General features: G+C 42.7%; 1 protein-coding gene across 2 annotated transcripts; it reads left to right on the forward strand.

Moving 5' to 3' along the window:
• The first annotated feature begins 60 nt into the window (after positions 1-60).
• mgaa (MAX dimerization protein MGA a) lies at positions 61-21,162 on the forward strand. 2 transcript variants are annotated; one of them, XM_034207424.1, is made up of 15 exons: positions 61-254; positions 3,405-4,588; positions 5,479-7,324; positions 7,654-7,762; positions 8,342-8,449; positions 8,691-8,819; positions 9,118-9,240; positions 9,465-10,273; positions 13,043-13,316; positions 15,250-15,377; positions 16,292-16,390; positions 16,622-16,727; positions 18,290-18,618; positions 19,959-20,369; positions 20,864-21,162. In XM_034207424.1, exons 2-15 carry the CDS (start codon positions 3,480-3,482, stop codon positions 21,116-21,118), a joined length of 5,835 nt encoding a protein of 1,944 aa, XP_034063315.1. In that variant the 5' UTR covers positions 61-254; positions 3,405-3,479; the 3' UTR covers positions 21,119-21,162. The 2 variants fall into 2 exon arrangements, with proteins under 2 accessions (XP_034063315.1, XP_034063316.1); XM_034207425.1 differs by having other exon boundaries at positions 8,345-8,449.
• Positions 21,163-21,293: the final 131 nt, after the last annotated feature.

Genomic DNA, 21,293 nt, shown 5'->3' on the forward strand with positions numbered 1-21,293 from the left:
AGATAACGGACGATATGCCCGGGTGTTGATGCCGACGAGTTTTGAACCAGGTGGCGGCAGCAAGATGGCGTCCGAGGCTGCGCAGTACCGAAGAAGACGGGCGGTGACGTAACAGTGCAAAGACACCGCATGCCTTTTTTCCCCGACCTCATTTGAGAAAACCTCCACCATGTCGACTGGGTTTATACGACGGGAAACACACGTGGATTAATATCATAACGTCGAAATACGTGATCTGTTGGACCGCGCAGAAGGTAATCCGTGTGCTGTTAGTGTTGCACATGGTCTCAGTGGGTCCAAACAGACTGTAGTGTTTGGTGTTACATGGGAAGCCATTACTGGGCTCAGCATCAGGCCTGCTGCTGCTGCTGCTAGCTAGCTTCAGGCTCTGTAAGAACTTCTTATGCATTCAAAGTTAAACATATCAAGAAGACACTAATCAAAAGTGATTGTTTTCTGTTGCAACATTAGTTTTCCTTAACTTAGCCAAACTAAAAATAGGTGTTTTAATAGTTAGGTTGTCATGCCGCTACATGGCATTAAGCATGTATGCTAATTAAGGATATTCAGGTTTTGGTGAATTTACTGTAAATGTATTCCAACACAACCAGTTTTCCCTAACTTAGCCATACAAAACAAATTATGTTTCATTTAGTTCAGTTTATATGGACTAACATGGCAACACATCGCGTAGTCAAAGCATGTGATATTAAAGGATATTCAGGGTTGGTTAAGTTACTCTAAATGTATTCCGATGCAACCAATCTTCCTTAACTTAGCCAAACTAAAAAATAGATGTTTAATTTTGTTAAGTTTCTATGCCGCTAAATGGCAACAAATCTAGTTTAAGCATGTTATAATGAAGGATATTTAGGGTTAGGGAAGTTACTGTAATTGTATTCTGATACAATGGTTATTCAATATATTGCGTTGTATTGTGATATATCGCTAACAATATCATAGTAGGCTTTAAATATCAACATGTTCATCAGGTTTTAAAAGTTTATTTTTGTGTCCTCCTTAAACTACTTCCTGACTCAGTTTACTTTACGTTAGAGTAAAACAAGTTAATCAACTGAATGTAGATTACAACACTGCTAGCTAGCTAGGTTTTAAGTATTACAACCTGCAGTACTTTAAATGGCCTCTTAAAAATGGGGCAAACGCCATATAAGAAATATACATGTTTCAAAGTTTATAGCGTATTTACCCTATTTCAAATAACCAAATCCAAGCATCACGAAAATAACATACAGATAAATACAAGAGTAAAATACAGATAAAGACTTGACCTGATTACTAGGGTTGAGTATTGACAAGAACCTGGCAATCCAATACGCATCATGATACAATTGTTATTCAGCATATTGCATTGTATTGCGATATGTCACATACAATAACATAGTAGGCTTTGAATAACACAATAACATACATGAGGTTTTAAAAGTTGTGCGCCCTTAAGGTACTTTCGGTCTCAGTTTACTTATTTAGTTGGAGTAGAAAAGTTAAATGACTGAAAATAGATTACAACACTGCTAGCTAGCGTCCAGGAGTTTTAACCAAGCGGAAGTACCGTAACCTGCAGTACTTTGAAAGGCCACTTGAGGCTGGCTTACAAAATGTAGCGACCGCCATTGAGCACCATGGTAAAAATGTACTAAAGAAATATACCTGTTTACAGTCTGGGATAAAAAATGTTTTATGATCTCTATAGCGTATTTACCCTTTTCCCAGAACCCAAATCCAAGCTTCTCAATGATAAAGTAACAAAGACGAGAAATAAATACTTACTGCTCCTTGATAATGGTGGTTGTTAGCCTGTTAAGGCCCATGCCCCCGGTACCGGAGGCTAAACGCAACATCTTGCAAGAAACAGCGTCTGAGGGCTTCTTAACATTTAACAAACTATCAATGTATCATACCCACTTAACGGGAAGAAACTCAGCTATCAGACAATATGAACATTTTTACCGAAACAAAACACAACTCTAACGCCAAGCCTCTGAATTAGCACTAAGCGAAAGAGTGCTAACGCACTTAGCACATAACTCACGGTAGAAATATGTTATACTTCATTGATTCTGCACAAATATATCACATGAAAGCTGAGATTACACAGATTCCAATGGTATAAGTATCATCACTGTGTGACCAAAACTCAGGGCAGCAAAGGCGAAACCAGACAACACACAACTTAGCTTTACGGGGCCAAAACGGCAAATACGTCTTACCTTTGCTGTTTTCTGATCAAAAGTTGTGTTCAATGGCATTACAACGCATAAAAACGCTGCTGAAGGTTAATCCAATGTGTCTGTGTCACGTTGAAATGATTACTGATAATCCATCGTCATATTTATGGCAAAAACTTGAGTTTTCATATATAGCTGCTATGAGAGCGACGAGAGTGTATGAGAGCTTCCGGTTTTGGGCATGCTGCGCATCATTCACCAATGGTAATGTTTAGATGGATTTATGAACTTCCCCTCGATTCTATTTTTTAAAAGAGGTGTCAATCACGAAAATCGACCGATGGGTTCCAGAGATATGGCAAATACACCCAAATGACCCCAGAAGTGTTTTTTTTTTCAAACCTCTCTTAAAAAGGTCAAATGTCACTTGTTTTGCATCAATCTTGATACAGGGTACTTATTATATGTTATAGTTTGGATTCCTAAAACTTTTAGTCTACTATCCCATCATTCAAGGGTGGTTTTCACTATAAGTAATTTTTTTTACTATGTTCAGTCTGAATTTACTTTCAAATAAAAAATATCTATATTGATTCTGATTTTTCTACATCCAACTCACAGGTTTATCATTGCTTTGAGAAAAAAGATTATTAATTTATCCCTTTTAGAAGTGAAGTTATAGTTCACATTTGTTCTGGGAATGTCATTTTCGAGCCTGAGACCTGAAAAACAGGCTTGGGGCTTAACAGGCTTAACAGCGGTAGCACTGGACAGGTTGTGTAGGTAGGTGTTGTTTCCTCCTCTGAAACCAATGAAATTAGCAATTTATTTTAAAGACCATAGAGATTAACTTCAGTTTGTTTATGGTTATGAAGAAAGATGTCATTCATTGCTACAATCTGGCTCAGTTAAATCTCACCGGTTGAAATGTATAGCAGAAATAATTCCCCCAAAGCTCAATTTGCAGTGTATTGAAAATAGTCAGTATCACTCCCTTCATCAATGCCACAAGGGCCAAAAGAGACACCAGAGCTTGGTGGTTGTGGAGGCTTGAACTGTGCATGCTCTCATGCTACGCTGTGACACTTTCAACAACACACAACTACAATTATCTCTCTGTTCTGACTGTTGGTAAAGAAAGGGAGTATATGGGATTAATGGTGCAGTGTACTGAAAATGCTATAACCAATTTTACAGCTAGTTTTTCTTTTTTAGGATGCTGTCCCAAACCATTGTACAAATGTATAAAAAGCAGGATCCTCCTGCCCTTTAGATGTCTGGAAGCTGTTCATGGCTTCTAAGAAGAAGCGAAAAGGAATGGTGTTCCATCAGGAAGGGGCAACCAGCCCTGTTGCGGCACCTGCCGCGGACCATCCATCTTCCCGCTTTGTTGTTCCGACACTAGGGAAGGCAAGTGAAGGCGGTATGGAGCAAAGCAACTGTGCAACCAATGAAGAGGCAGATATGATGGGTAAACCCAACATGTACCCATATAAAGAACCGGTTAGGAATGCTGGTGGACTTGCTGCTGTGAAGCTTCCGTATAGTTCAAACCCTGAGCCAGACAACCTCTCACCTGATAGCATCTGCAAAGGTATCAAAGTAACGCTGGACAACAATGGCATGTGGAACGAGTTTTTCAAATGCAAAACAGAGATGATTGTGACTAAACAAGGCAGCAGGATGTTCCCCTACTGCCGTTTTCGCATCTCTGGCTTGCAGCCATCTAGGAAGTATTCCTTGATCATGGACATTCAACTTTTAGACATCAGTCGTTACAAGTGGAATGGCAAAAGCTGGCAAGTTGCTGGAAAGGCAGAAAGTCATGGTAAGAGTCAACCATTCGCTCACCCAGAGTCTCCATCAACAGGAGAACACTGGATGAAAAATCCAGTGTCCTTTTACAAACTGAAACTCACAAACAACGTCTCGGAACAAGAGGAGAACACCATCCTGCATCCGATGCACCGCTACTTGCCAAGACTGCATCTGATCCAAACCGAGAAAGCTTCTGATGACATCAATCTAAAGGGTCGCAATCTTATGACATTCACTTTTCCCCAGACTGAGTTTATGGCAGTCACTGCTTACCAAAACCCACAGCTTTCCCAGCTTAAAGTCGACTACAATCCGTTTGCTAAAGGACTGAAGGAGGAGAGCTCCAGTCCGTTTGGTCTAAAACTGAAGTTGAACTCTGAAAAAGACTTGCACAAAGGTGGAGGCACGACAACCAATGAGCAACATCCCCTGAAGAAGAGCTTGAAGTCTTTGCTTGCAAACCATAAACCTAAAAGCTTAAAAGCAGTGGATGCAAAGCCTTCGGGTTCTAGTGATCTTCAGAAAAAATCCACTACGAATGAAGATCAATCAGCTGCCAGTGTGACTGAGGAATGTTCAGGGTAAGAGTTACACTTTGTAAAAGAAGATGGCATGCTTTTCACAATTGTACTAAATGTCAAGTTTGCAAGTTGGCTATGTTTAAGAATTGACTCGGGTGTTGTTTCATTGCTCTGTATCTAATAACCTGATGTCATTTTGTGAACTACCGCATCATACGTGCTTCCTCTAGTCGTCATCAAATGTTGCTAAATATGCGTTTTTTTAAGATACTGTTACTCAATCAACACCATGTTTGCTCTCACATCGGTTGGATTATTGTCTCAGATACAACTTTGCACTTTGATGGGTATCTTTGCATATATTTACAAACACGCTGTTCTCACAATCATCCTTCAGATTTCAATCATGTTTTGTGTTCGGCACGTGATTTAAATACAAAGCTGTGATAAAACAGTTATTCCTGTGCCCACTATACTGTAGTTGATTCCCCAGAATATATCTTTCTATGCATTATTTTTCTAGTCAAGTTTGGCAAAGCCATTTACCAAGATGATTAGCTTTTCCCTCATTTGTTGACTTCATATTAGATCGTTCAGTTTGAGGTAACCCATGTGTTTAGGACCTCAGAGAATATTTCCATAAAGTGAAATGTTTCTTATCTTCTTCAGGTTGTGCCACAAGATTTTGTACTGTCAAGGGAGCTGCCACAATTTGTATGGAGCTTCTGTTCGCAGCAAATGTCTGCCTATTGCGCCTGTAGTGTTAAAGTCGTTTGGAAGATTGTGGGATGGTGCCTGATTTGCTAACTACAAATGCTGTTATTGTGTTGTTTCTTGTTTACCAGATGACATGCCATAGCTTAGTTCTACAGTACATGGTGGTCTATTTTTCACTCAATAATGCCTATGACATTAATTGGATTTTTGTATCGTTTTGTTTCCTTCACCAGCAATTCACGTCCAGCTCAGAAGTTGTTTTCAGAACTTATCCGGGAGGCTCATGTTTCACTGCATAGATGCAACGTGGAGCAGCTGGCCATCACAAACGGCACCTCTCCTAGAACTGAGCAAACCCAAACTAAAACCACTACTTTGAAAAGCAATGAACAAGATGTTCCCAGAAGGGACAGTAGATCTGTCAAAACAAATAGTGTCCCATCTGCAAAGAACAGTGAAACTGTTCAAACAAAGAGGAAAGTTAAGGAGAATAAGGACCTTTTGAATTCAACAAACTGCAAAGACAATGTAAGGACTGATAATTCTGAGTTACATAATGATTCTCCAGCAGTTTCCCAGAACTCCTCGGTGGAATCAGACCACCAACATCAGCTCAAAGCTCTATCGGAGGGAAAAGAAAAGCAGCATAAACGTCCAGTGCCCCTGCCTCTGCCAGCTCTTGCTCGTTTTTTGAAGCAGCATTCAACAAAATCTAAAAAGACCAAGAGCAAGCTGGATTCTCCACCTCAAGCAATCCCATCTGAACATTCATCTAATTCAAAGAGTTCTGCTGCAGCTCCCACATGTCCACAATCTGACCCCTTCGTTAAAGCAACTGATCCTTCCAAAGACCCTACTGGTGATATCACAAAATACAACAACCTGGCTTCTGGACATGCTAGTGAACATCATCTGGATGAAATAGATTTAAATGTTACAGGACAAGCAGGTAAAACCGCCAATGAACAATCCAGTCCATCATGTTCAGATGACAATGCAACTACAGGCCCAAACGGACTAAGCACTGAAGATTTCCTGGCCTCAGTTTCAGTAACTGAATGCAACAGCCCTGTGGGACAAGATGGTACACCAGTGTTACCTAATTTTTATCAACCATTTTGTACCCTTGGGACATCTTTATCCACCATTTCGTCAACTCTTGCTACCTCCTCTGAATCTCCTATTTGGTCACCCACCCATGACACAGTGTTACCTGCCCCAAACTTTTCACTAACCCAAACCATCAATGACTCCTCCACACTACCTTCAGACTCCCCTACTAGTAAGTCTGATTCTTTGCTACCTGACCCTGAGTGTTCTTCATTTGCTTTTGAGGAATTGTCACCTGCAAGCTCTCCAGAACCTTTACCTTCCCTGCCTCTCTCGTTAGCTCTAGAATTTGACTGCAGTACTTCTGAACCACCTCCACAAGCAGTATCTCCTGAGGAGTTGCAGCACAGCGAAGCATCTGTGTTCAAATGGCATACAGTGTTACCTCTACCTAAGCCGTACATAGAAACTTCACTCACTACATTTCAGCCCACACCAGAGACTCTACCTTTAGTGTCTGTTGCTTCACATTTTTTGCCTTCCCAAACACCCTCCCAATCTGAACCACAGGTTATTGACACCTCCACATCCATGGCTCCCCTTGATCCTGGTCCATCATTTCAAGAAAACGTACAGTTGCTCCCATTCCCTGCTCAATTGTCCCCCCTCGCCCTTCAGTTGCCGATGTCTCCAACTTTTTCCTCCTTAGATGGAGATGAACTGTCACCTACGCCTTCAATCGCCGAACTTGTGTACTTTTTCTCCAACGATCATGACCTCGGGATGGAGTTTTCAAACACAGAGGCAATAGACGTTCCCTGCTCACCGCCGAGTAAAGTAGAAGCAAATGCACAAGAGCCTTCTCCGCAGGTGCAACCAATTCCAGCCAAAAGGACCTGCAAGCAGAAGAAGAAGTCCAGGCAGCGAAAGTTAGTGGATGTAGATCAGGATATTGATCCCTCATACGGTAGAATGCATCCCAACCTGGAGGAAGTAGAAGAGCAGTTATTTATTTCATTCACTTCAAAGGTAAGAACTTACTGTTATATATGTTTATGTCTTTGGCATCCAGTTCCTAAAATACAGCCATGAGTTGGCAAGATTGAAGTCATTGGCCGATATTAACATGCCCCCTTATAAATCGAGAAACAAATGCTTTGATGATAACAAGGATAAGATTCAGAAGTTTTTCCAAGTAGACATGGATATATTATAAGCATATTTAGCGTTTTTCTAGTTAGTTCCTGTTTGGTGCAATGGAGCCTCTAGTTATACCAGTAACCCAATATTCAGGTTGGTAATGAAGGGGCTTACTCAATGTACTTTACAGAACATTTAAAACCAAACTCATATTTTAGGAGGCTCTCAAACTTCACCTTGCGGACTCCTCCGATGGACCGGAGTCACAGCCTCAGACGACACCTGAGGGACCCGTGCTACAACAAATTACTGACACACCTGAGAACGGTAACACAGAAATGATCATGTGACTGAAATCATATTACATTTTCCAATCGTTTAAAATGTGCAGATAAATGGTAAAGTAAGAATATGGATATCAGTTTAATCTGTGTAAGGTACAGAGAAAGGATGTGTCTATCCCAGTTTAGCCTAAAGACTGGGGGGAAAGAGCATAATAAATACAACAGAAACTAGGGCTAGCTTAAAGCCACTAGACCTAGAGGTTAACATACATTTTATAGGACTAGAAACTTTAATTAAACTAATTCCCCCCAGAAACTGACACCAAACTTACTCTAAACTAGAAACTGAACTAGCCAAGTTAACTGGACCAAGAGCGTTATGCAAGCTATCAGAACCTATAGCTAGCTTATGGCTGAACACCACTTAGTAACTAACAGGACGCAGAAGCTCAGTCCAACAAGAACAAGAAACAAGCTATAAAATCCTATTATACAATTTGTATTATGTGGAAGATGCTGTTTGGACTTAGCTTGGCTATCAACGTCCAAGACATTTCAACAAGCTCAATGATCTGATCGTTAGTATAATGAAAAGTGGATAACATGACATTTATTTCTTCAGTAGAGACAACAGATGAAATTCGGAGGATCGCTGCCTTCGAGAAGATTCTCCTGAGAGACCTGAAGCTGCTGAGACACAGACAGGTGATCCATCCTGTGCTGCAGGAAGGTATGTCAGACTGTATTTAATGAAGTATTTAAAACCCTTTTTGTTTTCTCACATTATAGTGTAGAAATAAAAATATATATATATTAAACAAAGACATATTTTGGAAAATCTAGAAATAAATATGTTAAAGTATGTGTATTACACTACAGTAGATAAAATGGAAGATGGAAAAACATATTTAAACTATAATATATGACAATGTGAATATCATTAAAATCATTTTATTTCTCTGTAAACTCAGTGGGTCTGAAGATGAGTCAGCTGGATACGACTCTGGCCATAGACCTGCAGTACCTGGGAGTCCGTCTGCCCATCCCCCCCCCTGGAGTCTCTCTGGAGCCGCTGACCAAGGAGCTGCCTCCACCTCCAGGTACTTCATAATGACCCAACTTGGGTTTAGATCAGGGGTGTCCAAACTATGGCCCAGGGGCTAAATGCGGTCCCAGGGGCTAAATGCGGTCCCCGGGCCGTAGTTTGGACTGAAATTTGAAATCAGAGTTGGATTTGATTACGTCATAAACAACATACACATAACACATCAGTTCCATTAATCCACTTTAAAGCAGCTGAAGGACGTTTTCAGCTTTTAAATATGTGCCTTTACGCTGTAGGAGAAATCCTCAAATCGGCTGTTGCGTAGTAACTTACTGTTGTTTTCTTATTTCCAGGTATTTCTGCAGCGTTTGTGTCCAGAACAGGAAAAACGACCGATGTGACTCAGATTAAAGGTTGGAGAGAGAAATACACTCCATCAGAGGCTCCGCCCACTCCGACACCAACAACACCTGAAGGTAATCACAGCTTGAAACGAATTACCAAGAAAAACAATTGCAAAAATCTTAATAAATAATGTAAACTTTGGGATTTTAGCCTTTGCAGACCATTTATATGCACAAAAACCTGTATTACACACTACAGGAAAGGGAACACCCCAAAAAAGCACCTCTTTAAATAAATAATTGTCTCAGTGAAGTTGTGTAACATTTTGTCTTAATATTTTTCTCATGTCCTGCAGCTGGTCCCAGTTCAGACCCACCAAAGAAGAACCTGTCTGCGTTCTGCAGCGACATGTTGGACGAGTATCTGGAGAACGAAGCGAAGCTGATCGACGAGCGAGCCGACAGCTTCTCTCAGTCTGCCGTGGAGCCGCTGGTGTACGAGCTGCCCACCAGGAGCACCAGCTACGTCCGGACCCTCGACAGTGTCCTGAAGAAACAGACCTCCTGCTCCCCCACATCAGACCTCATATCTGGATTCATCCCGCCCTCAAAGAGACCCAAGCTCACGCTCAAAGAGGCGAAGAAACCTCGGAAAGAGAAGCTGAAGAGAGGTCCAAAACCGAAAAACAGAGAAGAACCACTTCCAGGTTCAACACCTTCTCCAAGTCCTACTCAGTCAAACCTGCTCCCGAAACAACCTGGACTCCATATCCCAGCAGCCCCCTCTCCATCAGAGCACACAGCACCTCTCCCTGTACCTCTAAAACCAAGAAAACAACACCTGAAAGTGCGATTCAACGAACCAGAGCCGTCACCTCTGCCCCATCAACCCAAGCTGAGGAAGCTCAAACCCAAGCCCTCGTCTCAGACCCTCAGCCTCAACCCGGCCCCGCCCCCTGGGGTCTTCGAGGATATGGCCCCGTTGGAGTCGGACTCTGAGCTCGTGGATCCTGAATCCTGCAGGACAGAGAGCGGTCCTGTGATGACCCGCGCTCTGCTGAGGCAGAAGGACCTGGAGGACGCCATGCTGTGGGAGGGCCTTCCTCGGACCTCCATCACTAAGGAGAGGGCTGCCATCGCTCTGACGTCACTGTTCACACTGAAGGTAAGACATCAGTACTTTTAAGGATTGTTTTCAAAGTTTCTCATGATGTTTTTATATGCCCGCTGGTGAAATGAAGAAAAGCAGTACGATTGTGTATATAGTGATAATATGGAAATGAATACTATACAGTATTATATTTATTTCCTCTTTTCTATATTGAGCACTTTTGGTACTTATTTTGATTTTAACTAGGGCCGGGACTCGATTAAAAAAATTAATCTAATTAATTAGAGGCTTTGTAATTAATTAATCGAATTAATCGCATTTTTAATCACATATAAATATTTGACCTGAGAACAGTGAGAAGCAATTTTTTTCGCATGGATTTTAGTATACCATTAGGCGCATTCACACCGCAGTACTTTTCCCACAAAGGTTCATGAGAATTTAGTTCATGAGAACTCTTTGAACCTGGGGGTGGATTAGGCAAATGAAGCCGCTGACGTCACTTCTTCTTCTTCTGCTTCAGTAGAAGCTGCTGGGAGTCCCAGCAGCCTTCCGAGTAAATCGCCAGAACGCCGACACCTCCTCATCTCCACCGCTCCCATGTTTTATTTTGTGTTGCCATAAGTTAGTCTCTCTGCGTTTCTGCGCTGGGCTAATGCTAATAATGCTAATGCGAGGATAATAAAATTCACAAAACTCTTTGGGAGTTTTACGGGGCGTGGTTTGCAATCCGCCCAGCCAATCAGAAATATAGCTCTTTTCTCACAAGAGAGCCGTACGAAAGTCCCTGCTCTCTAGCAGCTCTCTGCTCTCTAGCAGGGACTTTCGTGGGGGTAAAAAGGTTCTCATGAACTAATTTTAGTACCGGCTCTTTTTGGTGTGAACGCGATAAAATAATAATAATTTCAATTTATATAGCGCCTTTCACGAAACCCAAGGACGCTTTACAATGTCCACGCTAGCTTCCACGCTAGCTGCTATATGTTTTGCATTGAGGTGATACTTGAGGCTTGATGTGCTGCGGTGATATGCGAATTCCTTTTTGCATAATTTGCACACAACCGTGCTCTTATCGACGCTTCCATCCGTCCATTTTTTAAAACAACATTTCCCACTGTTGTTCACTGTGGTTTGTTGTTGTCTGAAGTCATGAACGTTAGTTGGTGCTCCAGTATAATCGGTACGCCTGAAACTCATCCAGTGAGAAACGTTCCGCAGTGCAAAAATAAGTGCGATTAAAATGCGTTAATTTTTGTGTAATTAATTAATCTTAATTAACGCGTTAAAGTCCCGGCCCTAATTTTAACACTTGGCACAAGTAAGGGCACCTTAAGAGTCAAAGGTTTTATTGTCATATGCACATTAGTTACAACGTTATTTTAGTCCCAGGCTCCCCCAACAAGGCAAAATACTTAAGACATCAAAACAATGCAAGAAGAAATTAAAGCAAAAAGTAGAAACAGAGATAAATTAATTTTTGGGTTAATACTTAATCAGAGGTAGACATTAAGGGTGAAAAGCCACTGGCCCTCCAGGCCGGTGGAATTGTATTACCACTGGCCCCACCATTGTAACCACTGGCCCGGAGCATTCGTCCAAAAAAATCGACTAATAATGAAGAAAATTAACACATTTGTTGCAATAGTAATTTATGCACTAACTACATTACTACTTGTACTACAACATTTGAATCATCAGTTCTTCCTCATTTTCCTCAATATTCATATTTGGTTTATTAAAATAATTATATTGTGGTCATTGCTAAAAAATGTCTGCTATTATTATGAGTATTAGTATAATGCGCTTTCTGCCTTCCTGTCATTAGGAGTTAGAAAATGTAATGGCTATATTAGATTAGATCCTTCATTATCCTAAACTGCTGGGACATTTCCCTAAAGCCAATACCTTTATATTGTCTACTCTTCACTTACTTGTCAGCATAGGTCGGCATTGATGTACAGAGCCGACAGAAGACCTTGTTTATATTGGCATCGTATTGAGAGGTGCAGTGACGCGTCCTAAAACCAGGAAGTAAGCTGCTGGTTCCCTCGACAAAAAGCAATGGGATTTCTCCACAGGGTTTTGGAAAATAGCTGGAAATAAGGTCTGTGGAAAACAAACCTGTTTGATAAATGCACGTTTTGTTCAGCCGGATAATCTCCACATGTCTTTTATCATTTTCGAATCATAAATGTAATCGATAGATTATAAAAGGGTTTTAGGACGCGTCACTGCACCATTAGAAGCCAACTCCATCGATCAAGCTGCTGAAACTTTCTCTCCCTCTTCTTCTCATGCTCCCTGTCACTCTCCTTTAACTCCTCCGGTGACTTTCTTTTATTTGAAGATTGTTTTTTGCCCGGCGCTTGGCCGGTTACCGCTGGTATTAAAAACATTTTGGCGAATGGTTAGGTCGCACGATAGTCTGTAGTGAAGGAGCGCGCTCCCGCTCACGGGAGCCTGCTCGCGCTGCGCTCCGCAGCAAACAGCTGTTTGCTTTTCACCCAACAACGACAACCGACTCACGGAACGCTTTGTTGTAGCGCTGATAAACGAAACAATTTAACTAAATTGCTAGTCAAAATACCACAGGACCATTTTTTTTTTTTAAAGCAATATTTTTAGTGGCCCGAGCGGGCAAGTGGAAAGTACGTTATGCTGGCCCGGGGTGTCTAAATAGTGCTTCCGGGCCAGCGGGCCATTTATAATGTCGAGCCCTGCTTAATGACTCAAATAAGATTCTGCAGAGAGAGGTGAACTGTACCTGTCTGAGTCCAGGTGGTTTTCCTGACTCCTCCTCCTCCTCCTCTGGTTCCTCCTCAGGGTTTCGTCATTGAGAACCCCACCGCCCCCATCCAGCTGGTGCGGAGGCCAGCCCCCCCCTGCCTGAACGAGTCCTGCCGTCTGGGCTGCATCTGCTCCAGCCTCGCTAACTGCTCCACGATCACCCACTGCGGCCGCCCCGCCTGCATGCTGGGCTGCAGCTGCCTCAAACAGAAGGTGGTGCTCCTCAAGAACCTGGACGGGTCAGACTCCAGCCCCTCGCAGCCCGGACACAAGAAGAAGAGGAGGAAGAGGAGGATGAAGATGGCCTACGGTGAGTTCAACACTAGCTACATCTCTATTGATGCTGCAGAAATCTGCTTTTTCCTTTACTGTAGTGTGTTGTATAGGTTTTTGTGCATGTAAATGGTCTGCAAAGGCTAAAATCCCAAAAGTTATTAGTTTACGCTGTTCCACATTGTACGTGATTGGCTAAGGGGCGGGACATCTCTAAGATGGTTGTCCAATCACATCAGAGCTGGCCAGCCAACCAATCCGAGCAGACTGGGCTCTGGTTTCAGACAGAGGGTGAAAAGAGGTGCTGCAGTATGAGAAAAATAAAGAGATTTTTTAACATTAAAGCATCGAGACATGTCACAGAAGAGACACTACATACTGATATACACCTGAACATCAGCAGGAGAGGACTCTTTAAAGTAGAGACGCTACATACTGATATACACCTGAACATCAGCAGGAGAGGACTCTTTAAAGTAGAGACGCTACATACTGATATACACCTGAACATCAGCAGGAGAGGACTCTTTAAAGTAGAGACACTACATACTGATATACACCTGAACATCAGCAGGAGAGGACTCTTTAAAGTAGAGACGCTACATACTGATATACACCTGAACATCAGCAGGAGAGGACTCTTTAAAGTAGAGACGCTACATACTGATATACACCTGAACATCAGCAGGAGAGGACTCTTTAAAGTAGAGACACTACATACTGATATACACCTGAACATCAGCAGGAGAGGACTCTTTAAAGTAGAGACACTACGTACTGATATACACCTGAACATCAGCAGGAGAGGACTCTTTAAAGTAGAGACAATACATACTGATATACACCTGAACATCAGCAGGAGAGGACTCTTTAAAGTAGAGACACTACATACTGATATACACCTGAACATCAGCAGGAGAGGACTCTTTAAAAGTAGAGACACTACATACTGATATACACCTGAACATCAGCAGGAGAGGACTCTTTAAAGTAGAGACACTACATACTGATATACACCTGAACATCAGCAGGAGAGGACTCTTTAAAGTAGAGACACTACATACTGATATACACCTGAACATCAGCAGGAGAGGACTCTTTAAAGTAGAGACACTACATACTGATATACACCTGAACATCAGCAGGAGAGGACTCTTTAAAGTAGAGACACTACATACTGATATACACCTGAACATCAGCAGGAGAGGACTCTTTAAAGTAGAGACACTACGTACTGATATACACCTGAACATCAGCAGGAGAGGACTCTTTAAAGTAGAGACACTACATACTGATATACACCTGAACGCAGGAGAGGACTCTTTAAAGTAGAGACACTACATACTGATATACACCTGAACATCAGCAGGAGAGGACTCTTTAAAGTAGAGACACAACATACTGATATACACCTGAACATCAGCAGGAGAGGACTCTTTAAAGTAGAGACACTACATACTGATATACACCTGAACATCAGCAGGAGAGCACTCTTTAAAGTAGAGACACTACATACTGATATACACCTGAACATCAGCAGGAGAGGACTCTTTAAAGTAGAGACACTACATACTGATATACACCTGAACATCAGCAGGAGAGGACTCTTTAAAGTAGAGACACAACATACTGATATACACCTGAACATCAGCAGGAGAGGACTCTTTAAAGTAGAGACACTACATACTGATATACACCTGAACATCAGCAGGAGAGGACTCTTTAAAGTAGAGACACTACATACTGATATACACCTGAACATCAGCAGGAGAGGACTCTTTAAAGTAGAGACACTACATACTGATAAACACCTGAAAGAGAGCAAAGAATGTCCTCTTTATAGGTTTAATGTACAACAGAGAGGATGCAAAGACATTCTTTTACATTGTTACTGTCTTTATACAGTTACATATTATAATGGATTAAACCTCCCTTCTTGTTAATCACCTTCCTGTTGTTTGAATTTGTAGTCCTCAAGGAGGCGGACAGCGTTTCCCAGCCTGCCGAGCGGGTCCGGACTCTGTGGAAGAGAGACGCTACAGACCCAGATCCAGACCCGATGCACACACCTGGACCGCCACCTCTCACCCACCCCACTGTAAGAACTGTTTATAATAAATAGTGATGGTACAGGCTCAGTTTGTCTGTTATTATTAGTGGTGCACGATAATTATCGGTCCGATATTAGGAATTATGACGTCATCCCGATAAACCCGATAAAAGTATTAATAGCCCCGATAATATACAATATATGTTTTGGGTAAAAAAAAGAAAGAAATACTGCGGTGTGGGTGGATTGGGATGAGGGGCGCTTGTTTTTCACTCGGCTCCTCCCGTTTTGCCAGTACTGTGGTATTAGTGGTTTAGGAAGAGGGGAGTTTTTCACAAATCCAGCGCTCCCTAACTCATGCCTGGCTGTGACGTAAATGGTGTGCGGCCGTGAAGCCAGGACAGTAAACAAACATGTCGCCGGTAGTATGGGACTATTTCAAAGTTTCAGAGTTAGATAGTTCGCTTGCTATTTGTATTAACAAATGCAGAAGATCCACGAGGAGGGAAAAAGGCAACGAGCTATAATACTTCCAACCTGATTAGTCACCTGAAACATCGCCATCGCTACGATGGTGTGTTAAAAGCGTACGAAGACGCCTGCGCTGCTAAACTAGCGGCGAATCCAAAGCCAGCTGCAAAGGCACCGGGGCTTTTACCTATCGACGAGGCTTTTGGAAAAGGCAAGAAGTTTGCCAGAGACGACCCCACGGCTAGTTTTGTTCATAGTAGTAATGCTCATGTCATTTGCTCACTACTAGTCTTTTTTTTACCACCAGGTGTGCAAAAACTACAGGTACATTTAATATATATATATATTATATTATTATCGGTTATCGGTATCGGTCTTGAGAAGCAGGAAGTTATCGGTATCGGTTTCAAAAACCCAATATCGTGCATCCCTAGTTATTATTATTAGCAACAACATGAATGTATAATCACAGTTTCCTCTGTGTGCTCCAGGAGAGGTTAGAGGACAACAGCAGCTGTGCCAGAATCCGAGCCTTCATCGGGAAGAATAGGCGGAGCACCAGGACACTGAAGACTCCTGGTAATCCACAGGTAACACCGCTTTAGACGTAATAACTCGTATAAAACTGTGAGCGTTACACACCTGAACTGTGTCTCAAAATGCTCCAAACTTTATTTGAGATCAACTTCATAAAGAAACCACGCCTTCAGCCGCCCAACATTTACTGAAGCCACATCCACGTTACCTGTTCTTATAGCTAACGGTGTGGAAGTGCATGTAAGCATTAACCACTGAGTGACTGACTGATGTGTTTCTTTCAGGAGATGTCTAAAGATGCAGAGTCTATTAAGGTTGGGCCGAAATCTTTAAAAGGGAAAGGCTCGACATCGAAGAAAACAAAGACCAAATCATCCATTCCTCCATCAGGTAGGTTCCCTGACTCCTCGGCAGCAAACTTATTTACCAGATATGAGATGTAATCAATGCATAAGCTACGCAGGTTGTCATCATACATGTTACACAAGAGAGAAACGTCACATTATGCAATCCTTTATTTCAGAATCAGAAACACATACGAGGAATTTTACTTGGTGTCGTGGTGCATACATAAAAGTAAAACAAAGATTAAAAACACCGATAGAAAACTATTTGAAGGAAACTATAATAACATTAAAAAATATATAGTAAAAAAGAGATATTTTTACAGATATTTACAGCGCTATGTTGCTAAATATAGTACATTTAAAATATGTATTTATTGACTAAACAACGTACTACTCAAGCGGTCGGCAATTGCCGCATAATTCTAGTGCTAAACAACGTCCGTCTGGAGGACAGTGTGAAGGAGGAGAAGTTGCATTTCAATTCAATCGGACTGTTATTAGCAACACGAGCACTGCTTCAGTCCACCTAGGCGCGTTCACACCGCAGTGCTTTTCCCACTTTAGTTCCGAAATGTCGCGTTCACACCAAAAAGAGCCGGAACTAAAATTAGTTCATGAGACCCTTTTCATCCCCTTTACCCCCCAGGTACTTTCATGGGAGAAAAAGGTTCCTATGTCTGATTGGCTGGGCGGATTGCAAACCACGCCCCGTAAAACTCCCAAAACGTTTTGTGAAGCCGCCATTTTATTATCCTCGCATTAGCATTATTAGCATTCGCATTAGCCCAGCGTACAAACGCAGAGAGACTAACTTATGGCAACACAAAAGTAAACATGGGAGCGGTGGAGATGAGGAGGTGTCGGCGTTCTGACGATTTACTCTGAAGGCTTCAGTAGAAGCTGCTGGGAGTCCCCCAACTCCGGGGACTTCGGGCCGGGGACTTCGGGCCGGGGACTTCGGGCCGGGGACTTCGGGCGGCAGTATACGCCGTGAAGTGGTTTGCAGCCTGCCAGTAAACCCAAAGCAGAAGAAGAAGAAGTGACGTCAGCCGCTTCATTTGCCTAATCCACCCTCAGGGACTTATTCCGGTGTGAATGCGATCTGTACTTAGTTCATGAGAACTAAAGAGTTCACATGAACTAAAGTGGGAAAAGTACTGCGGTGTGAACGCGCCTATTGTTGTTGTTTTGATGTAGTTAGGGATATTCACGCTGGTGTTGCAGCGCGCAGGTGTCATGACTGGTTCAAAGTTGGATCAAACCAGTAACTGAATGAAACTCATTGTAATGGGTGTCTAAAGGGGTTTATGTTTGAGGACACAGGGCCTAAAGGAGCAGCATGACTGAATGAAACCTCCTTTATGAATCAAAACGTCCTGATTTGCTAAAGTACACCTGGTGATAGCCCCTAAGAAAAGCACCTCCCTGGAGACATGATGGTAATGATTTGTAATGTTTGGGATTGAAAACGGATTCATAGGGTTCATACTGTTCCCTTATTGCAAAGGTTTACTACTCCCTGTAACTGCAAGTCTATTTCATTGTAACTGGAGGAAATGTCTTCCAAATAAAGGAAACTGATTGATGTTGTGTGTTTCCCTCCAGATCCTCAGCCAGCTCCCTCTCCTCCAGCGAAGCCCTCGAAGCGCCTGATCATCGTGGCCGAGTGTCAGTGGGTGAAGGAGGGCGACCGTAACATGGTTCTCAGGACACTCTGCGAGGCGATGGCTCGGGACAATCTGGAGAAGCCTTTCTGGATCAAAGACTATCTGGTGAGTCCGGTGAGCACGTCGCTGGAGGAGAGCGACGGAGAGCGCTGCATCCAGTTCAAGATGCACATCTCCAGACCCAAACTGACGAAGGAGGAACCAGCGAAAAGCCGAAGACCCCGGAGACCAAAACCTCCCATTAAAGAGAAGACACAACCACAACAGGTAGGATGAAGATTTGTGATTATAATGCAATGTGTGAAACTGTAGGAGAAGAAACAGGAAGTAGCTTTTTGTTTCAGGAGAAAGGAGGTTACTGATATCAATCCATTGCCTCTCCAAATCTAGCACAAACCTTCATAGCTCAACAAAATAGTTTGAAGTTCATTCATAATGTTCGATTTCAAAATCAATATCTGAATGTTTTGCAGCTTGTGTATTCATTCTGTTTAAACCTGTCCAGCAGCAGGCTAACAGCAACATGAATAACATTTATTTACCTCAATAACAAAATCTATTTGACTCCGAAGTAGTTCAGCAAACTAGAATCTTAAATACAGATCTTATAAAGCCTTTAGATTTAACTTCAGAAATATGTTTAAAAGTATTCAAAGTGGATCTTATAACTCTTTCTCTCCCATTTCTACTCTGTAACTAAAGATGAGAATGCCCTAAAAAAGTTGAAATGGGCAGCCACATATCTCACTGTCAGCGCACTTTCTAATCGATCTCTCTTTAAAAAAAAGACTTGATATAATTTTTTAATTATTAAAAAAAGACTAATTTCATCCCGTGAATCACATGATTTTAAAATCATTTTCCAGGGTGATGTAGTTAATTATGGAGCTTCAGTCTACAACACCAACACCACCATTGAATATAAAAAGTGACTTCAGTAAAGACATGCACAACGTGATGATTGACAGTAGGGATGCTCCGATCGATGGAGGCATGTGGCGCAGTGGATAGAGTTGGGATCAGGGGGTCACACGCTCCTGTGGGGATTGTCCACAGTAAAGAGTATGTAAGTCGCTTTGGATAAAAGCGACTAACAAGTATCGGCCGATCGATCGGTGCTCTCTATAAATGCCGATCAGGAGAGCCGATCCCATGACGTAACATACATGACACTTTTCTTTGTGCGCGGCAAAACAAGCTCGCCAAAATGGCTTCACCGGTCTGGCAGTATTTTAAGGTGTCTGAAAATGACAGTAAAATAGCGGTAGGCAACGTGTGTGAAGCAGAAATCCTGCAGCTCCACCCGCTGTGACGGACCGGTGAGCGGAACACACACTAAGAGTTAGACCTAACACACTTAGCTATTTGATCTACCTCTGGAACGAGATAAACTAGTTATACATATATGCATTACTTCACTGTCGGGTCAATCATTACTGGATCAGTGAGCCGCATGAGACCATACCGGTGATCGGCCCCAAAATACCCGATCGGAGCATCCCTAGTTGACAGCAGTCTGTCAGAGAGGTACAGGATGAGAGTTGTTGGTGAACTGTACCTGTCTGAGTTTGTAATCCCCCCCCCAACCCCCCCGTGTTTTTGCACAGGACCCCCCGGAGGAGATGCAGATGGAGATGAAGCCTCCTGAAGATTGGCAGCGAGAGGTGGAGGAGGAGGAAGAGGAGGTGGTGATGGAGGAAGTGGAGGAGGAAGAGGAGGTGGTGATGCAGGAAGTGGAGGTGGTGATGCAGGAAGTGGAGGAGGAAGTAGAAGAAGCGAAACCTCTTGAGGATTGGCAGCGAGAAGTGGAGGAAGATGACATAGAGGAAGAACAGGAAGCGGGATCAACGAATCACCAGGTGCATGATGGGAAACAGATCAGAAGACAGGAAGTGATGTCACGGGAGAAGAGTAAAATGATGGGGAGTTTGGGTCTGCCGTTCCTCGCCGGAGTTTCCCCCGCCGGCTTCCTGTCTGCCGACACCAAGCAGCCGGGGAACACCAATCACACCGTCCACGTGAGACATGACTGCAAACCGCATGAATATTAATGAGGATCTTATGGGGGGGGGGAGAAGTATTTGGATAATTTACTTAAGTATTCAGACTGTAAAAACTCAGGAGTAAAAGTCTTGCTTTGGAAATGTTACTGAAGTAAAAGTTAGTTTAGAGTAATCAGCCAAATTGAGTTAAAATACTTCACATAAATGCAGAAAATCTTAGTGTAAATAAAAGAAAAACACCTTAAAAACAAAAAATAGGTACAAATGACTGAGGCCAAATAACTACCTCTAGCTGTTCTTGTATAAACTGTTGGCTAGTTTAATTTATAACAAATGGTTTGAATTTATGCAAAAATCTTGTTTAGTCAATAAAATGACTCGTAAGAAGCTGTCTGATCGATGCATCCCTAAAATACTCTTCCATATGTGTATTTAAAGACGAGGCAAAATGGAAATAATGCATGCGTGGAAGATAAAAATATTGAATGTCCATTTTCTTTGTTTCTCAGGTGAACGGTAAACCCTATCCTCTGGCTAAGATCCAGCTGGGGAAGATGGGAGCGCTCCATCCGGCCAATCGGCTCGCAGCGTACCTCACCGGCCGCGTGGGGAATAACAGGAAGCAGCAACCACCCTCTCAACCCCCTCAGAGTTCAGTGCTGACCCCCCCTGAAGTCTACTCTAAACCTCCTCGGAGGATAGCTCCAGGCCCCCCTAATCCCCCCCTCTCAACCTCCTCAGAGTTCAGCGCCAACCCCCCCTGAAGTCTACTCTAAACCTCCTCAGAGTTCAGCTCCGACCCCCCCTGAAGTCTACTCTAAACCTCCTCAGAGTTCAGCTCCGACCCCCCCTAAAGTCTCCTCTCAACCTCCTCGGAGGATAGCTCCAGGCCCCGCTCTGACCACCCTTAAAGTCTACTATCAACCTCCTCAGAGTTCA

The sequence above is a fragment of the Gymnodraco acuticeps genome, unplaced genomic scaffold, assembly GCF_902827175.1.
Source record: "Gymnodraco acuticeps unplaced genomic scaffold, fGymAcu1.1, whole genome shotgun sequence".
Taxonomy (NCBI): Eukaryota; Metazoa; Chordata; class Actinopteri; order Perciformes; family Bathydraconidae; genus Gymnodraco; species Gymnodraco acuticeps.

Coding starts and splice junctions, on each gene's coding strand:
- mgaa (XM_034207424.1), top strand. CDS start 3,480: ATGGCTTCTAAGAAGAAGCGAAAAGGAATGGTGTTCCATCAGGAAGGG. Junction 7,325..7,653: donor TTATTTCATTCACTTCAAAG/GTAAGAACTTAC, acceptor CTCATATTTTAG/GAGGCTCTCAAACTTCACCT. Junction 20,370..20,863: donor ACACCAATCACACCGTCCAC/GTGAGACATGAC, acceptor TTTGTTTCTCAG/GTGAACGGTAAACCCTATCC.